General features: G+C 45.7%; 1 protein-coding gene across 3 annotated transcripts; it reads left to right on the forward strand.

Moving 5' to 3' along the window:
- The first annotated feature begins 114 nt into the window (after positions 1 to 114).
- Psph (phosphoserine phosphatase) lies at positions 115 to 18,905 on the forward strand. 3 transcript variants are annotated; one of them, XM_057764805.1, is made up of 9 exons: positions 115 to 293; positions 3,883 to 4,019; positions 5,040 to 5,266; positions 8,888 to 9,021; positions 11,908 to 12,066; positions 13,072 to 13,206; positions 14,620 to 14,765; positions 17,644 to 17,792; positions 18,500 to 18,905. In XM_057764805.1, exons 5-9 carry the CDS (start codon positions 11,927 to 11,929, stop codon positions 18,605 to 18,607), a joined length of 678 nt encoding a protein of 225 aa, XP_057620788.1. In that variant the 5' UTR covers positions 115 to 293; positions 3,883 to 4,019; positions 5,040 to 5,266; positions 8,888 to 9,021; positions 11,908 to 11,926; the 3' UTR covers positions 18,608 to 18,905. The 3 variants fall into 3 exon arrangements, with proteins under 3 accessions (XP_057620788.1, XP_057620789.1, XP_057620787.1); XM_057764806.1 differs by having other exon boundaries at positions 116 to 293; positions 5,040 to 5,363; positions 8,888 to 9,011; XM_057764804.1 differs by having other exon boundaries at positions 116 to 293; positions 8,888 to 9,011.
- The last annotated feature ends 333 nt before the right edge of the window (positions 18,906 to 19,238 follow it).

The following is a 19,238-nucleotide window of genomic DNA, read 5'->3' on the forward strand; positions in this document are numbered from 1 at the left end:
CCGCGATTTAAGGCCTGAAGCGCAGGCAAGAACGTCCTATAAACCGTGTCTGAGGCATGCTTCAGCCTCAGCACTCGTCTGGGCGTGACAGGAAGCAGAGGCATCGGCTTCGCTTTGCATGGTGTCTGTAGCTCCTGGACTCTGGGTTCCGGGATGGGCCCCTCACCCTCTCGCGAGGTTTCCCAGATTCATTTTTCCTTGCTTGTTTTATCCATAAATGTGGGAACACAGAAGAAGGACGCTTCCCCAGTACCCTGGTGGTTTAAACCCGGGGAAGAAACGTGTAATGCCAGGTAGAAATTCCTAGATGGCTTTAGAGGCGACTAGATGGTGCGATGGGCGTTGAGGAGACTCAAGAGTCGGTTCATTCTTAGGGCTCGGGTCACTGAGGCAGATGTGCAGACTCAGGGTTTGTCGGGTTGTTTTTTCGAGATGCTATTTCTGTGTAGCCTTGGCTGTCCTGGAACTCGCTCTGTAGACCCGCCTGCCTCTGCCTCCAGAGTGTTGGGATTAAAGACATGCTCCCCAACCGCCCGGCTTTTTTATTTTTATTTTTGTATGTGAAACAAGGTCTCACTCTGGCCCTAGATAAACTACCCACTGTGTAGCCTGGACTGGTAGCTAACTCGTAGCAGTCTTCTGCTTTAGCCTACAAAATGGTGTGAGCTACTATGTCTGCTAAAAGCTCAAACTTTGCTGGACAGTGGTACCCAGGCTTTGAAAGGACTCCTTTAACTTGAAAAAAAAAAAGTTTTTAACTTAGCTTTATTGTATATGCATTGGTGTGAAAATATCAGATCCCCTGGAACTGGAGTTACAAACAGTTGGGAAGCTGCCACATGAGTGCTAGGAATTGGACCTGGGTCCTCTGGAAGAACAAGCGCTGAACCATCTCTCCATACCCGTTTAGCTTTTTGTTGTTGTTGTTTTGAGACAGGGTTTCTCTGTAGCTTTGGAGCCTGTCCTGGAACTCGCTCTGTAGACCAACCTGGCCTCGAACTCACCTAGATCCACCTGCCTCTGCCTCCCGAGTGCTGGGATTAAAAGCGTGCGCCACCACTACCTGCCTTTTGTGTGTGTTGTGTGTATGTGTGTGTTAATATGTATGGGCGTTTTCTCTGCCTGTATGCCTGAGCACTTAGGTGTATATGCTCTTTTTTTGTGCTCAATTTTTAAGCTGTTATCTGAATTTATAAACATGTATATCAATAGAAATCACTTCACAAAGATGACAATTCATAATACCATTGAATATATTATACTGGTCTATACTGGAGGTTTTGCTATTTTAATTGAAATAAATTCTCATGCTCTTCAATATCTGTCTAATACTTACTGCAAGAATGAAACAAAGCCAGGCATAGTGGCACCATCTTTAATCCCAGCACTAGGCAGGCAGGCAGATCAATGTGGGTTCAAGGCAAACGATCTACATAGCAAGTTCCAGGCTAGCCATGGCTACGTAGTGAGACCCTGTCTCAAAAAAGAAAAAAGGGTGGGATAGTGATGGTGCATACTTTTAATTCCAGGAGTTGGGAGGCAGAGGCAGGTGGATCTCTTGAGTTTAAGGCCAGCCTGGTCTAGAGAGTGAGTTCCAGGACAGCCAGGACTGTTTCACAGAGAAACCCTGTCTCAAAAAGCAAAGCAAAGCAAAACAGCAACAACAACAACAAAGGGGGGGGTATTGGAGGTGTCTTTTTTTATATTTATTTATTATGCATACAATGGTCTGTCTGTGTGTATGCTGCAGGGCAGAAGAGGGCACCAGACCTCATTACAGATGGTTGTGAGCCACCATGTGGTTGCTGGGAATTGAACTCAGAACCTTTGGAAGAGCAACCATCTCTCCAGCCCCCCCCCCCTTTTAACTTGTGGTTTGTTTTATTTTTGAGATCGGTCTCACTATGCAATCCTGCCTCTACCCACCTCCTCTCTACTTATTTGTTTTTATGGGTATTTTGTATGCACATATGTCTAAACACTAGAAAAAGGCATCAGACCCCATGTGTATATTAGGAAGGAAGAGCAGCCAATGCTCTAAACCACTGAGCCATCTCTCTAGCCCCATCTGCCTGGCTCCTAAGTGCAGGCATTACAGACATGTACCACCACCCCTGGCTTACATATGCTAGGCAAGTGCTTTACCTCTGACCCACAGTCCCAGCAATGTGTCTTTCTCACAGTGAATATCACACAGCATCACCACATCTGGCAAAAGTTTTTGTGTTTTGTTAAATTTTTTTTTTTTTTTTTTTTTTGTATTTTCGAGACAGGGTTTCTCTGTAGCTTTTGGTTCCTGTCCTGGAACTAGCTCTTGTAGACCAGGCTGGCCTCGAACTCACAGAGATCCGCCTGCCTCTGCTTTCTGAGTGCTGGGATTAAAGGCATGTGCCACCACCGCCCGGCTTTTGTTATGTCTTTAACATAATTCATTGAATGACTGCATCACAATTTATTTCACCAACCTTCCACTGGGTTATATTTATTCTGATGTTTTGCTATTAAAAATCTCTATGACAGTTCACATATATGATAGAAGCTACATTTGAGGCTGTCACATGCTGTGGTCTACTTCCACAATAGGATTTAATGACTCTTCTGGTTTCCAGTCTTTTTTTAAAGATTTATTTATTATGTATATAGCATTCTGCCTGCATGTATATCTGTTGGCCAGAAGAGGGCACCAGATCTCATTTTGGATCGTTGTGAGCTACTATAATGGTTGCTGGGAATTGAATTCAGGACCTCTGGAAGAGCAGTTAGTCCTCTTAACTGCTGAGCCGTCTCTCCAGTCCCAGTTCCCAATCTTTTAAAAAGAGTTTTTTTGTTGTTCGAGACAAAGTCTCAAAAAGGTTTTATTACACTTGTTTGTGTGTATGTGCGTGTATACATGTAACGTGTATGTGTTTATATCTTTCATCTGTGCCAGAGCATATATAGAGAGGTCAGAGAACAACTTTTTTTGTTTGTTTTGTTTTTGTTTTTTTTTTGAGACAAGGTTTCTCTGTGTAACAGCCCCTGTTGTCCTGGAACTCACTCTATAAACCAGGCTGGCCTTGAACTCACAGAGATCCACCTGCCTCTGCCTCCAGAGTGCTGGGATTAAAGGCATGAACCATCACTGCCCTATGATAGGACAACTTTTTTTTTTTAAAGATTTTATTTATTACATATACAATACAGTGTTTTGCCTCCATGTCAGAAGAGGGCACCATATCTCATTGTAGATGGTTGTGAGCCACCATGCGGTTGCTGGGAATTGAACTCAGGACCTCTGGAAGAGCAGTCAGTGTCCTTAACCTCTGAGCCATCTCTCCAGCCCCTAATAGGACAACTTTTAAGAGTCGGTTTCTCTCTTTAATTTATTTATATCTTAAAACAAAACAAAAAGCTAACAGGGTCTCATGTTGTCCAGGCTGGCCTCACACTCAGTATGAGCTCAGGATGACCTTGAACTGATTCTTTTACCTCAGTTTCCAGAGTGTTGTGAGTATGGTTATGTACCACCATACCTGGTTTTGTTCTGAGACAGGCTTACTGTGTAGCTCAAGATGACCTGACACTTATAGCCCAGGCTGGTCTCATCCTGGCAATCCTCTCACCTCATGGTCTAGATTGCTGGATTAACAGACCTCTAGCACTCCCCCGCTTTGACCTTGGCATCTTTGAGTATCCAGCCGTTATTTTAGACTTATTTGGTGTAGTTTGATGTTACCTAATGACTAAATTCATTTTGGCAAGAAATATTACAGGGATGACATGTGCTTATTGCGGCTTAAGAAAAGTCATGTGATTCTGGTTTATCCCATGGTTAGTGCTATTAACTTTGACCATTTATTTGAAAGTTGCTGGGTTACTATAAAGTCTTAACTTTTCTCTCAGGGGTATCTGCAGGGCAGACGGCTCAGCAGTTAAGAGCCCTTGCTACTGCTCTTCTAGAAGACCTGAGTATCCGTAACTCCAGCCCCTTGGAATCTGACGCCTCTAGCCTGCACTCTTGGGCACACACCTCCATGCAGGTATAATCCTATGCATAATTAGAAAATAATAAAAACAAATCTTTAAATTTGTTCTCTGTATTCAGTCAGTAATTCTTTTTTTTTTTTTTTTTTTTTTTGAGACAGGGTTTCTCTGTGGCTTTGGAGCCTGTCCTGGAACTAGCTCTTGTAGACCAGGCTGGTCTCGAACTCACAAAGATTCACCTGCCTCTGCCTCCCAAGTACTGGGATTAAAGGCATGTGCAGTAAATAAAGGCCCGGCAGTAAATAAAAATTTTAAATAAAAAATTATTTTTATTCATGTGTATGTATGTACCTGCACGTGTGCTGGTGCCCTCGGAAGCCAGCAGGCACTGGATCTCCTGGAACTGGAGCCACAGGTGGTGGTGAGCCACCTGATGGAGATGCTGGGACCCAAACCTGGGTTTTCCGTTATAGCAGTAAGGACAGTTAACTCCTGGGCCTTTCTCCAGCCCAGCAAAAGATTTTTGGCTTTTTTCTTCTTCTTCACTTTAAGTATGAACAGAGTATCTTTATTTTTAGACAAGGTCTTTACTGTGGTTCAGGCTTGTCGCAAATTCATTATGTTGGTAGGATGATTTTGAACTTCCAATCCTGTCTCCACCTCCTGAGTGCTGGAGTTTCAAGCATTTGCCACTGTGGAGTTTATGTGGTGCTAGGGATGGAACCCTATTCTTGCACGCCAGGCAAATACTCTGCCAAGTGAGTTACTTTGCCAGCGGGTCTGTGTAGATTTTGTAATTAACAGGGGTTTCAGAAAGGGCTCACAAGAGGCTTTCTGCATTGCAAAATCAGTGCAGAGGTCCCTCGTTTCTCTCGCGTGCAGGGATCCTGCACTGGGGCACGGCGTCTGAAAGTCGGGAGCTCTTTCGGACTATCTCAACAAACTGGAGGTCACAGAGCTCTCAAGGCGGCTCAGTCGGCGCAGAACCCCTAGGAAGGGAAGGGGTGGGGGGCGGGACCGCGAAGCCCCTCCCCTGGGGGGCTGGACCGAGGCGGCCTTCCAACCCGGTTTCGCAGAGCCGAGATCAGCCGTCTCCAGTTGGAAACGCACATGAGAAACTGTTCTGAAGCCGCCGGACTCATCAGAAGATCCCAGACGAGCCTTGGGTGAGGACTGTGATCTCCTGCACGGATCACCTCCCTTAAGACACAGCACTCGCGCGTCACAGCAGCTCCAGACCCCGTCGCTACCGGAAAGTTATAGGCACAGGAACCGTGAAGACAAGCGCGGCCCAGGAACCGCGGTGAGTTCCTCGCTCGCGCCTGTCTAGCCACAGGGCAGCTTTCAGATGCACCGGTCCTCGCTTCCCCACAGCTGTGACCTCTCTGATTCTTTGCTGGGTAGGTAGATTATCTCCTAGGACTCCAAGGCTTTCCTTTCGTTAGTTCATATTTTGGGTAGCTTCACTTTTTTTTCATTCTCCAAGACAAACAGCATGAATGAATGATGCAATCTGGCCCAGGAGACTCATCTGTAGAAGACATGAACATTCTCCAAACCGAAGTGTCTTGACTTTGCCATCATTTCCATTAGAAATAGAATTTGAAATAGACATATATAGTACACATAAACATATATATATATATATATGTACGCACAAACATACAATTATAAAGGAATAGCTTTAATTTGGGTGTTAAATCTTTCATTTATTAGATTCGTTCGTTATCTTTAAATATGTGTGTGTGTGTGTATGTGTGTGTGTGTGTATCTGTACCTTCAGAGGCCAAAGGTGTGAGAACCGCAGGAGCTGGCGTGCTGGAGTCAGGGGAGATTGTGAACTGACCGCTGTGACCCATGTGGGTGCTGGAATCCAACCTCCTTTTTCTGCAAGAACAGCAAGCACTCTCAACCATTAAGCAATCTCTCTAGTGACAATTATATTTTCTATATATGAGTCTTGCGTATTATAGTCTCGTGTGTGTGTGTGTGTGTGTGTGTTAGCACAGCTGGCCTTGAACTCCTGATCCTCATGCTTCCATTTTCCAAGACTTTAAAGCTTATCTGTTGGTGGACATTTGGGCAATCACCCACAAACACACCTCATGAAAATGTTTCTCTCCCATCCACCTTCCCTTTTCTTGTATGGATCTCTGAAAGCAGGGGCTGCTGGGGTTGGTAACTCTATCTTTAACCTACAAGCAATGTGCTTAATTCCCATCCCCCACCCCCCAGCACATGAGAGTCCCCGCTGGGCCACGTCCTCAGTACTTTTATCTTCACAACAGCTTTGCTCATTCTTTCTACCAGTTTACTGCACAGCTCTTTCTGAAGGGTGTAGTCTCTGGCCAGGCTGGTGTGTACTTGCAGTGATCCTCCTGCCTTAGTTTCCCAGGTGCCAGGATTATGGCCACCAGCCAGCAGGCCTGGCTTTTGGCTCAGTTCTTAACTGTTCCTGCTTATCCTCTTTTTTCCCCCTGAGATTTAGCACCTTCATATACTACACTTACATTCAAAGTGTGTGTGTGTGTGTGTGTGTGTGTGTGTATGTGTAGGCCAGAGGACAAATCTGGGAATTTGGGTGTTATTCCTCAGGTGTGTCTACCTTTTTATTTATTTATTTATTTTTTAATGTTTATTGGGAGAGAGAGAGACTTGTGTACCCGAGGGCACACTTGTGCATGTGCTGGACTGAATGTTTGTGTGTGAGTGTGCAAGTGCTTGGGTGGAGGTCAGAAGACAACTTTTTGGAATCAGTTTTTCCTTTTTCTAGGCTATTCTAGGTTCTGGGAATTGAACTCAGGTCATCAGGTTTGCATGGCAAAGGTTTACCCACCAAGCCATTTGACCATCCCCTGTCATTTTTAAAAACACCATTCTAGTGATTGAACTTAGGTTGGACCTTACCGTGTGAGCTGTTTTCCTGGCACCCACCATCTTGAAATTTTTTTTTTTTTTTTTGAGCCTGGCTCTTGTTATGTAGTAGAGCCTGACTTTTAAATTTAAAACCTTGTGCCTTATTCTCCTGAGCACTGAGATTATGGGTATGTATCAGGATGTTAGTTATTTGCAGTTTCATTTTATTTTATTTTGTTTTTTTCAAGACAGGGTTTCTCTGTAGCTTTGGAGCCTGTCCTGGAACTCCCTTTGTAGACCAGGCTGGCCTCGAACTCACAGAGATCCTCCTGCCTCTGCCTCCCGAGTGCTGGGATTAAAGGTGTGCGCCACCACCGCCTGGTGCAGTTTTATTTTTTAAAGACTTACTTATTTTATGTTTGTGAAATGTTTTACTTGTATGCATGTTTGTGCACCATATGTGCGCCTGGTGCCTCCCAGAGGTCAGAAGAGGGAGAGGGCATCAGACCCCCGGAACTGGAGCTACAGAGGATTATGATATAACATCTGGGTCCTGGGACTTGAACCTACTTCCTTTGCAAGAACAGCAAATGTTCTTAACTGCGGAGCCATTTTCTCTGCAGCTTCTATTTCCATTTTAATGTTTTCTATTGTTGTTGTTTCTTCTACTTAATTTTTTTAAATAACTTTTCGTGGTGCTGAGAATGGAACCTGGTGCCCACTAAATAACTCCTTGCCACTGAGTATTTCCCTGGTGTTAGTGATGGAAATCACAATTCACAGTTGTTAGCTTTGCTCCTTTGAGGCTAGCGCCAGAATTCCTTTAATAAATATATATATTTATTATTACTGCGAATATGGGTGTGGACACGCATATGCCATGGCTCATCTGTAGAGGTCAGAGGTTGACTCAGGAACCAGTTCCCCCCTTTCACCAAGGGCTCCAGGGATTGATCGAGGCCCATCAGGGTTTCAAGGTGAGCATCTCTATCTGCTGAGCCGTCTTGCCAGTCCCTGAATCGTTCTGACTCCTTCTCTGTTGCTCTTGGCTTTGTTTCCCTGACTTGTAACTAACTGATCGATTATGTGGTTTTGTAGTATTGAGCATGGAGCGCAGGCCAGGGCACTCTACCGCTGAGCCACACCTGCGCTTCTAGCTCCCCGTTATTTATTTTTTTTCCTTTCTGAGACAGGATTAAAACTCAGAGCCGGGCGGTGGTGGCGCACGCCTTTAATCCCAGCACTTGGGAGGCAGAGGCAGGCGGATCTCTGTGAGTTTGAGACCAGCCTGGTCTACAAGAGCTAGTTCCAGGACAGGCTCCAAAAAAAAAAAAAAAAAAAAAAAAACCACAGAGAAACCCTGTCTCGAAAAACCAAAAAAAAAAAAAAAAAAAAAAAAAACCCTCAGAGTCATCCTCCTGCCTCAGGCTTCCTTAGCCCTTCAAATGTTGAAATTACAGGCACGAGGCAGCACACACACACGTATGTCATGTTTTGAAGAAAGCAAGGACTGTTGGGTCTACCCTATGCTCAAGCCTCTCCATTCTGTATCTGTATGTTGTTCTCCCCGCGGGTCCTCTTTGTGTTCTGTTCATCAGGCAGAGTAGAAGCCACGGACAAGGCTGTAACTACTTCTCTGCTCTGTTTGAACATCGCCCAGGGGAAGCCGTTTTTGTTGGAAGAATCTTACTAGGAGGTCTGTCAGTCTTCCTTCCCCCACACTCCCGACCCTTCTGTTTGTGACTGGGTCTTATATAACCCAGGCTTGCCTTGAACCGTTAACTCCTAAGATCACCTTGAACTTCTGACCCTTCGGACTGATTCTGTCCCTTGAGTGCTGGGGCTATAGGTGTAGGTCATCAACCCTGGCTTATGAACTTCAGAGGGTGAAACTCCAGGCTTGCTGCATGCCGGGCAAGTACTTTACCAGCTGAGCCAAAACCCCAGCCCTTCTACTACCTCCTTCTTTACCATGATTCTGTTCCTGGTTGTTCATTCTCTCTCTCTCTCTCTCTCTCTCTCTCTCTCTCTCTCTCTCTCTCTCTCTCTCTCTTTGTTTGTTTTTTAGGCTCTTGCAAAACCCACAGATATTTCTTTAAAAACAAAACTCTAACCTGAGGTTTACGGTGCATTTTTACCTTCAAAGGGAAAGAGAAAGACACTGTCACCCAGGAATTCAGCTCTGGAGAATCGTGAGTACTAGTATGTCCATGCATTAGATTTGGCTGTGAGCTAACCTCGTCGAGCGAAAAGCAGCATCTGTTGGTTTGAGGATGTGGCTTGGTGTGTAGGGTGCAGGCTTACTGTGCTCAAAGCCCTGGGTTCCACCATATAAAGTAGGTGTAATGTTCATGCCTGGCATCTCAGCACTCAGGAGGTGGGAGGATCAGGAGTTCAAGGTTACCCTTAGCTATGTAGCAGGTTTGACACCAGGTAGGCTATAGGAGACCTGTCTTTGAAAAGAAGGAGGAGGAGAAGGAGCATTGTCTGTCATAACATGTTATATGCACGTCACTTCTGTTTATAAGAAGTTTATTTCTTTTTTTTAAGTTTGTTTATTTATTTATTATATACATGTCATAAGAAGGTACCAAATCTCATTATAGATGGCTGTGGTTGCTGGGAATTGAACTCAGGACCTCTGGAAGAGCAGCCAGTGCTCTTAACCTCTGAGCCATCTCTCCAGCCCCTATTTCTTTTTTTAAAATTACATTTTTGTTATATGTGTATGGGTGCTTTTCCTATATGCATATCTGTGTACCGCTTGCATGGCTGATGCAAATGGAAAGAGCTCCTGTAACCTTAGGTGCCTCGCACAAGATACTAGATGGTAGAGCTTTTATCTATTTAAGAAAGGAAATTTTCTTCCTCTTACCCCAATCCGGTCCTTCTAAATCCAAGCCCCGAAGGGAAACCCCTTTCTTCACTTTGGAGCTCCGGTGAAGAAGGGCTCCTCAGCACAAACTTAAGAACAAAGTCAGGTGACTTCACTGCCGAGCTGGAGCCCCAGTCTGCACCCCTGAAGGCAGTGGGTGGGCCTGGGCCTCTGTGTGGACACAGTCCTTTCTCCCGGCACTCTCTCCACTCCTCATCTCTGGGCTTCCCTTCCCCCAAAAGCCCCATGTGACGTTCCAGAGTCCGTTTCCCAGCAGTGATTTTTCTCTCTCTGTGGACGTCTAATGTACACAATTTACTTGGAAGCAGCCGCACTTGGTTTTCCCCTATCGCCAAGGTTTTTCAAGATGTTTTTTTAGACCAGGCTCACTATGTAGCACCAGCTTGGCGCTCGCGATCCTCCTGCTTCAGCCTCCTGAGTGCTGGGAACACGCGTGTGCACCACTACCCATTCCCACTATTTATTGATTGAGAGATAGGATCTCTAGCCCAGGATTGCCTTGACCCTATTACTCAAACCCAGTGCAAACCCAAGGATGACCTTTAGCCCCCATCCTCATGCCCTCTCCTCCCCTCCCTAGGGCTGAGATTGCAAGCACAAACATGCACCGCCATGCCGCCCAACATCTCTGAAATACCGGGAGCCTCTGTAGGACACGGTTGCTAACAGGTTCCATGCCAGGTGCCTGGCCTGGATTTGTCTTTTCACTAGTTTTGAGGCCCTGCGGGCCCGTTGATTATTCTGTCATCATCTCGTTTTAGCTCTTACATAATTTGCCTTCCTGGCTAGCTTTCCCTTAACCTGTGCCTCATGGTCCTGCCCCGTCGAATCACATGATATATTTACGGAACAAGCTTTATTTCTTTTCTGTGTGAGCACAGAGGTCATAGGACAACTTTTCATGATTCCTCTCTTCACTTCTGCCGTGTGCCTTCCAGGGATGGAGGTTTGGCAGCAAGCATCTTTACCTATTGAGCCATCTCCCTGTTACCATTTCATTGGAAACAGTGTCTTATGTAGTCCAGACTGGCCTCAAATTTGCTATGGAGCTAAGGATGGTCTTAAACTAACTCTCTCACTCTCCTTTGTTTTTTTGAGACAAGGTTTCTCTGTGTAGCCCTGACTGTCCTAGAACTCACTCTGTAGACCAGGCTGGCCTTAAACCCACAGAGATCTGCCTGCCTCTGCTACCTGAGTGCTGGGATTAAAGGTATATGTCACCACCACCACCAGCAACTCTCTCTCTTTTTTTTTTTTTTTAAATTTATTTATTTATTATGGATACAATATTGTGTCTGTGTGTATGTCTGCAGGCCAGAAGAGGGCACCATACCTCATTACAGATGGTTGTGAGCCACCATGTGGTTGCCGGGAATTGAACTCAGGACCTCTGGAAGAGCAGGCAATGCTCTTAACCACTGACCCATCTCTCCAGCCCGCAACTCTCTCTTTTTAAAAAATTATTATTGCTATTTTTAGTTTTGTGTGTGTGTGGGGGGGGGTGCATGTGCCAGAGAGGGTGATGGGTCTCCTGGAGCTGGAGTTACAGGTAGTTGTGAACAGCCAGATGAAGGTTCTGGCAAATGAATTTGGGTCCCTTGAAAGAGCAACAAGCACTTTAACTACAGAACCATCACTTCAGCCCCAATCCTTTTTTTGTTTTGTTTTTGTTTTTGTTTTTTAAGACAGGGTTTCTCTGTTTAACAGTCCTGGCTGTCCTGGAACTTGCTTGATAGACCAGGCTGGCCTCAAGCTCACTGAGATCCACCTGCTTCCACCTCCCGAGTGCTGGGATTAAAGGAGTGTGCCACCACCGCCTGGCCTTCAGCCCCAATCTTAACCGCTTGATCCTCCTGCTTCCACCTCCAAAGAGCTGGGATCCCAGGCATACATCACTACACCTGGCTTAGGCGAAACTTGGGGCTTTGTGAATGCTGAACAAACTCCAACTGAGCCGCACCCTTCGCCCCTTGACATCTTTTTTTTTTTTTTTTTTTTTGATTTTTCGAGACAGGGTTTCTCCGCAGCTTTTTGGTTCCTGTCCTGGAACTAGCTCTTGTAGACCAGGCTGGCCTCCAACTCATAGAGATCCGCCTGTCTCTGCCTCCCGAGTGCTGGGATTAAAGGCGTGCGCCACCACTGCCTGGCAGCCCCTTGACATCTTTAAGCACACTTCTCTCCCTCTTTTCTAGGAGGAAAATTCTTCCCAGGATGGTCTCCCACTCGGAGCTGAGGGAACTCATCTGCTCAGCAGATGCGGTGTGCTTTGACGTCGACAGCACAGTCATCCGAGAGGAAGGCATTGATGAGCTGGCCAAATTCTGTGGTGTGGAGGCGGCTGTGTCTGAAATGTATGAGCTGTCTTTATTCCCTTTAGGAGATGCTAAAGAAGTCACCACATCTTTAAAAAGCAATGACCAATTGTGCCTGGTAGCGCACACCTTTAATCCTGGCACTCAGGGAGGCAGAAGCAGGCAGATCTCTGTGAGTTTGAGGCCAGCCTGGTCTACAGAGCGAGTTCCAGAAGAGCCAGGGTTGTTACACAGAGAAACCCTGTCTCAAAAAAACAAAACAAAAACCAACCAACCACAAACAAACAACAACAACAAAAAGACCGGATGAAAGGCTATAAGGTCTCAGTTCCTAGGTTCTGGTTTTGGCCCAGTGCTAAGACAAAGCTCCAGATCCCCCTGCCCCCCACAGTGGTAGAGTGCTGTCTTCATCTGTCCATCTGCAAATATTCCAGTACAAACAAAGGTAGCAAAACATGAATGTCTCTGCAGAGACAGTGGTAGAGTGCTGTCTTCATCTGTCCATCTGCAAATATTCCAGTACAAACAAAGGTAGCAAAACATGAATGAGACGCATTCTTAGGCAGGCTGGGAAAATGATTAATCCAAGAAGATAGCCTGGGGCTCTAAGTATTCAGTGCCCCCCGGTCAAGGTTAAAAGTGCAACCCTACCGCCTCAGTGGAGAGAGATGCCAGGCCACAAGCTCTGTCTCTTCCCTTTGCTCGCCCCGCTCTGCCACAGCGACGCCTTCCTGAGCTATGGCTGCATTTGATACAGGAGCTTTCAGCCTTTGGTTTCTTTCGAGGTTATGGTTTGCAGGCAAGGTGCTTGTGTTTGGGATGTGAGGGTTTCTGACCCATCTGTGGATGCACAGTCCATGGTGTCAGAGTCTCTGTGTGATTCCCAAGCAGACACCTCCTGTACGCGGCTTGCAGCATGCCTGTTGTAGAGTTGGGCTCGCAGTAATACCTTCCTGATGGTTATCATGAAGTCCTGGCATAGGAAGGCATGTTGACTTCAAGGACAGCTAACCCGGCTGGCCTGATCGTGGCTCTTCCTCCTAGGACACGGAAAGCCATGGGAGGAGCATTGCCTTTCAAAGATGCGCTCACTGAACGCCTGGCACTGATTCAGCCCTCCAGGGAGCAGGTGCAAAGGCTCCTAGCTGAGCACCCCCCACACCTGACCCCCGGGATAAGGTAAGCACAGTCTTGGCCCTTGGCATACTGTCTTGCTATGAGCTTGGGGATTTGCGGAACTCTTTCCTCCAGAGAGTATCTGTTACTGTTGCCTTCTGCAGGGCTCTCTTGGTACTTACATCTGCTCTTATCTTACTCTCTGGTCTCGTGTATGTTTGACTTTATGCTTTCACCAGGGTTCTCTAGGAGTTCTTTATCTTAATGTTAGTGCAATGGTTTCCAGAAGCAGAGAAGTCCCACCCATTAATTTCTAAGCACATCTGAAAAGCACATATAATGCTGGGAATGGTGGTGCGCATTTCATAATTCTCAGGAAGCCGAGACAGGAGGGTCTTGAGTTCAAAGCCAACCAGGGTAACACATGAGACCTTGTCTTAGAACACACATGCACACGCACGCGCACACACACACACACAGGCTGGGTGTCTGTGTAGCATACCCTTGTAATCCTAGGACATCGGAGGTGGGGGCAGGTGATCAAAAGTTCAAAATAATCCACAGACACATGAGATCCTATCTCAAAATCAGCCAGCAAAACAGACAAACAAAAAAACTAAGAACAGGTATTGGTTCACATCTGAAATACTAGCACAGAGGTAGCTCAGGCAGGATTGCTCTTGTGAGTTCAAAGCCAGTCTGGCTACATAGGAAGAGTTTGTCTCACAAACAACAAGCTGGGTGGGCAGTGGTGGTGCAAGTCTTTAACCCAGCACTCGGAGGCAGAGGCAGGTGGGTCTCTGTGAGTTCAAGGCCAGCCTGGTCTACAAGAGCTAGTTCCAGGACAGGTTCCAAAGCTACAGAGAAACCCTGTCTCGAAAAACAAAACAAACAACAACAAAGAAACAAAGAACAATGAAATAGACAACAACCTCACAACAATAGAACACAGAAGTGGACACATGAAGAAAAATGTAATTGCTAGGGAAAGGGCAAAGCCTCAGCAGAGACACTCATGGCTTCAGAATGGCCACTCCGACTGGATAGAAGTTCAATAAAGAGACTTTATTCAAAAACACACAGCCCAGGGGCTGGAGAGATGGGTCAGTGGTTAAGAGCACTGTCTGCTTTTCCAGAGGTCTTGAGTTCAATTCCCAGCAACCACATGGTGGCTCCAAACCACCTGTAATGAGATCTGATACCTTCCTCTGGCGTGTGGGTATACATGGAGGCAGAAAGTTGTATACATAATAAATAAATATATCTTTTAAAAAAAACACACACACACACACAACCCAAATGAACACCACCTCACCAGCCCCTCCTCAAACATATAAAATGTTAATCCCATAGGCATTATCTTTATAGATGGACTTCCAGCATTGGAGCTAAGAAAAACTAATAAAAAAAAGAGCACCTTTTTCATGTTTCCTTTTTGTATTAACTGCTGTTTTGTATTTTGTGTTTATTTTGTAGGGAGCTGGTCAGTCGCCTACAGGAGCGCAATGTGCAGGTGTTCCTCATATCTGGTGGCTTTAGGAGTATTGTGGAGCACGTTGCTGCGAAGCTCAATATCCCAACAGCCAACGTATTTGCCAATAGGCTGAAATTCTACTTCAACGGTAAGATTTTTTAGCCACCTGGCTAATGGTAAGTTTTTTTTTTTTTTTTTTTTGGTTTTTCGAGACAGGGTTTCTCTGTAGCTTTTGGTGCCCATCCCAGAACTAGCTCTTGTAGACCAGGCTGGCCTCGAACTCTCAGAGATCCGCCTGCCTCTGCCTCCCGAGTGCTGTATTGGTAAGATTTTAATGGTAATATATTCCCTTTCTTATCTGTTCTGTTATTTAATATTCTAGTTAGTGTCTGTTGAAACGTAACTTAAAAGAGTGGTGGCTCTGGGGTTAAGAGTTACATGAGTTATTCTTTTTAAAAAAAATTTTTTTATGGGGGTTGGAGAGGTGGCTTAGGGGTTAAAAGCACTAGGCATTCTTCCAGAGGACCTGGGTTCAGTTCCTAGCACCCACATTGGACGATCCACAGCGATGTAACTCCAGTTCCAGGAAATCCAACTCCCTCTTCTGCAAGGACACCAGGCACTTGTGTGGTACACAAACAAGCATGCAGGCAAAACATCCACACACATAAATAAAAACAAATAGATCTTTAAGAAAAATCGGTGCGTGTGTGTGTGTGTGTGTATGTGTGTGTGCGCGTGTGCGTGTGTGTGTGTGTGTGTGCATGTGTGTGTCATACAAGTACCCTCGGAGGCCAGAAGAGTGTACCAGATCTCCTGCAGCTGGAGTTACAGGCTATTATGAGACCTGGCTCGGATGCTGGGAACTGAACCCTGGTCCTCTGCAGGAGCGGTTTGCACTCTGAGCTGCTGAGCCATCTCTCCAGCCCCGTACGAAAGGCTCTGTTGACTGATAGCCTCTGCACTTTGGTGTTCTTCACTCTGCAAAACAGGCTGAGGTCATCCGCCCTGGCTTGATTTTGCATATTCATGCTGCCACCAATCTAAAATGTTAGCCTGCTGGCTTATTTTGTGATGCTACAGTTCAGGGCCGCTTGTTTGTTTTACTGTGTCTGGAGCAATGTAGACCCAGGAAGGAGTTGCTGCATTTCCATTGCCCTTGGGACACCTGGGGTCACAGCTACAATTTACATTGTCTCAAGGGGGCTCCAGTGATGCTGGGCTCTTGAGGTGCTGAGGCAGGAGTATTTCGAGTTGGAGTCCAGTGTGGACTACAGAACAAAACCTAGTCTCTAAAAACAGGATGAGCGACGGCTCGGCAGTTAACTGAGTCCAGGCTGTCATTTGGAGGACCTGAGTTTGTTTCCAGAGTGTTGGTTTGCAGCTCACAATAGCCCAGATTCCACACACCTTCACCCACATGTACAGCCTCCTCACACACACACGCACACACACACACACACACACACACGCAAATAAAGCATAATAAATAATGGAAAACAAAATAGCGAACAGAATGCTCTTGGGCCAGGGTGGGGTCCCTTGGTAGAGTGATTGTCCAGCCTGCTAAAGCACTGGTTGGCACTTAAACCAGGCAGGTTGGTTCCAACCTATACTCCCAGGTGGAAGCAGAAAGATCAGGCATTCAGGGTCATCTTAGGATACACAGTAAGTTCTAGGATAGCCTGGGCTGTATGAAACCCTGTTACAAAAGAACCAGAAGCTCTATAGTTATGTCATGGTATAGGTAGCGAGTAGTCTTGAAACCCTATGAGGGCCAGTGAGGGCTCAGCAGGTAAAAGAGCTCGCCCAAGAAGCCTGACTTGAATTCAGTTCCTGGAACCCACATAAAGGTGGAAGGAGAGAATGGACCCCACAAAGTTGTCTGTCGACCTCCACACAGGTGCTATAGCATGCACGTCCCTTCCCACTGATTGAGTTAGCCAAGCTTTGGTGGTACACACCTTTCATCCCAGCACTCGGGAGGCAGAGGCAGGCGGATCTCTGTGAGTTCGAGGCCAGCCTGGTCTACAGAGCTAGTTCCAGGACAGCCAGGGTTACACAGAGAAAAAAAAGTATGAAGCTGGGGAAGAGAATACCTATGTAATTCCAGCATTTGGGAAGCAGTGCCAGGGGATTAGGAATTAAAGGTCATATTTGTCTACTTAGACTCGATCTTTAAAAATAAAAACAAAACTAATTAAGCCAACAAACAAAACAAATATGTGAACCAGGCCTGGGGATTCGCTCTTAACACTTGGGAGGCCGAGGTGGGAGAATTTCTTCAAGTTCTATACCAGCCTGAGCTACAAAGTGATCCCATCTAAACACACCAAACAAGTCCCAGCCCCCACTAATGAGTGTGCCCGTTTCTGTATAGTAGAAATAAATCCAGAGCTGGGGATGGGATCTAGTTGGTAGATCACTTGCCTAACACTCAGGAATCCCTGGGTTCCATCCCCAGCACTGCATATACTGGGCATGAGGGCTCCTACACACCTGTGATGGCTCGCTCCAGGCATGGAAGAGAGAGAGAAAGAGAGAGAGAGAGAGAGAGAGAGAGAGAGAGAGAGAGAGAGAGAGGAGAGAGAGAGGAGAGGGGGGGGGAGAGGAGAGAGAGAGAGTGTGTGTCAAGGTCATCCTAGGATTCATAGTAAGTTCAAGGATAACCTGCTCTACAGGAGCTCCTATCTTCAAAAAAGTAAGGAAAGTTGGTTAATTCCTTTAGGTAATGTTACTATATTCATGTGATAAATCAATGTATTGCATGTAATATGTATAATATATAATGTATTATGGTGGTCTGATATCTCAACAAGGCTTAAAATCGCTACATCAGAAGTTGAGTAGATAGATGCAGGTAATTCAACCCAGGTGACCCACTAGAGCCACCTCCTCGGGAATATGGGTCAGGTCCCATGCTGTGTGACCATACCCAGGGCTGTTTTAGACTTAACACTTATATTTAAGTTCGGCGTCATCCGTATGAACAAGCTGTGGACCTAACATCTCACTGTCCTCTGAAGGTGAATACGCAGGTTTTGATGAGATGCAGCCAACAGCCGAGTCTGGTGGGAAAGGAAAGGTTATTCGATTTTTAAAGGAAAAATTCCACTTTAAGAAAATAATCATGATTGGAGATGGAGCTACAGACATGGAAGCCTGCCCTCCTGCCGTACGTACTCAAGGGTGCTGGTGTTTTGTTTTCTGTTTTTTTTTCAGGTGGTAATTTTTTTTTCTGTGTCTGGCTGAAAACCCTATGAAGTTAGCAGCAGAAGTTAAACTAAAACAGCTAAATGTCATGATAAGAACACAAAGCAACCAAAAGACATTCAGCCTAGGAACATGCATGAAGTGTCTTAGTCACTGTTCCATTGCTGTGAAGAGACACCGTGACCAAGGCAACATATAAAAGAAAGCATTTGAACTGGGTGGTGGTGGCACACGCCTTTAATCCCAGCACTCGGGAGGCAGAGGGAGGCGGATCTCTGTGAGTTCGAGGCCAGCCTGGTCTACAGAGCGAGTTCCAGGACAGCCAGAGAAAGCATTTGATAGGGACCTTGCTTATAGTTTCAGAGGGTTACTCTGTCATCATCATAGTGGGGAGCATGGTGGCAGGCAGGCAGGTGGGGTGCTGGAGCAATAGCTGATGGCTTACATTCTATCAGCAATTGGAAGCAGAGAGAGCAATATTGGGTATATATAGATACATACACATATATACATATAAATAGCAATACACAACCCATACACATACACATTTATACATGTTTTTTAAGTATGTACATAAATTTTCACTTAAATATATTTTGTTTATTTTATATATGTTTCTGGGTGTGCCATTTTAAGAGATGTTAACCCCCTCCCCACTTTGCTTCCTAGGATGCTTTCATTGGGTTTGGAGGAAATGTGATCAGGCAACAAGTCAAGAGCAACGCCAAGTGGTACATCACTGACTTTGTTGAGCTCTTGGGAGAACTGGAAGAATAGTCTCAACCTCCTGCCCACTCAGAACAACTCCAGTCTCTCAGAGCTACAGTCAGACTCCCGGCACAGTCCAGGAGGTAGCTAGTTTTGTCTACTGCAGTTCCAATATTAATATGACTACTAATTACCTAGAGAGTTTTATACTCTGAATTCTTTGTGTATATTCCTACCTATATCTTACCTGGAGCTTTCTGAGGTGCGTGGTAAATTAAATGCTTTTACTCTTGCAACATGGATTGAGTAGCCTTAAGTGAGTATGGGGTTTCTCTTAGGTATTAAAAAAAATGTTTGTATATCTGAACAGGCCTGTTCCGTTTTCTTTTTTCCTATTTATTTATTTTTGTTGTTGTTTTTTGAGACAGGGTTTCACAGTGTAGCCCTGGCTGTCCTAGAGCTAACTCTGTAGACCAGAGCTAGCCTTGAACTCAGAGATCCTCTTGCCTCTGCCTCCTGAGTGCTAGGATCAAAGGTGTATGTCACCACAGCCAGCTGATTTGTTCAATTGTCTTTTTGTTATGTTTTGTTTTTCAAGACAGGGTTTCTCTGTATAACAGTCCTGGATGTCCCGGAACTCACTTTGTAGAGTAGACTGTACTCTAACTCAGAGATCCTCTTGTCTCTGCCTCCCGAGTGC

This window comes from Chionomys nivalis, chromosome 3 (genome assembly GCF_950005125.1).
Source record: "Chionomys nivalis chromosome 3, mChiNiv1.1, whole genome shotgun sequence".
In the NCBI taxonomy this organism is placed as follows: Eukaryota; Metazoa; Chordata; class Mammalia; order Rodentia; family Cricetidae; genus Chionomys; species Chionomys nivalis.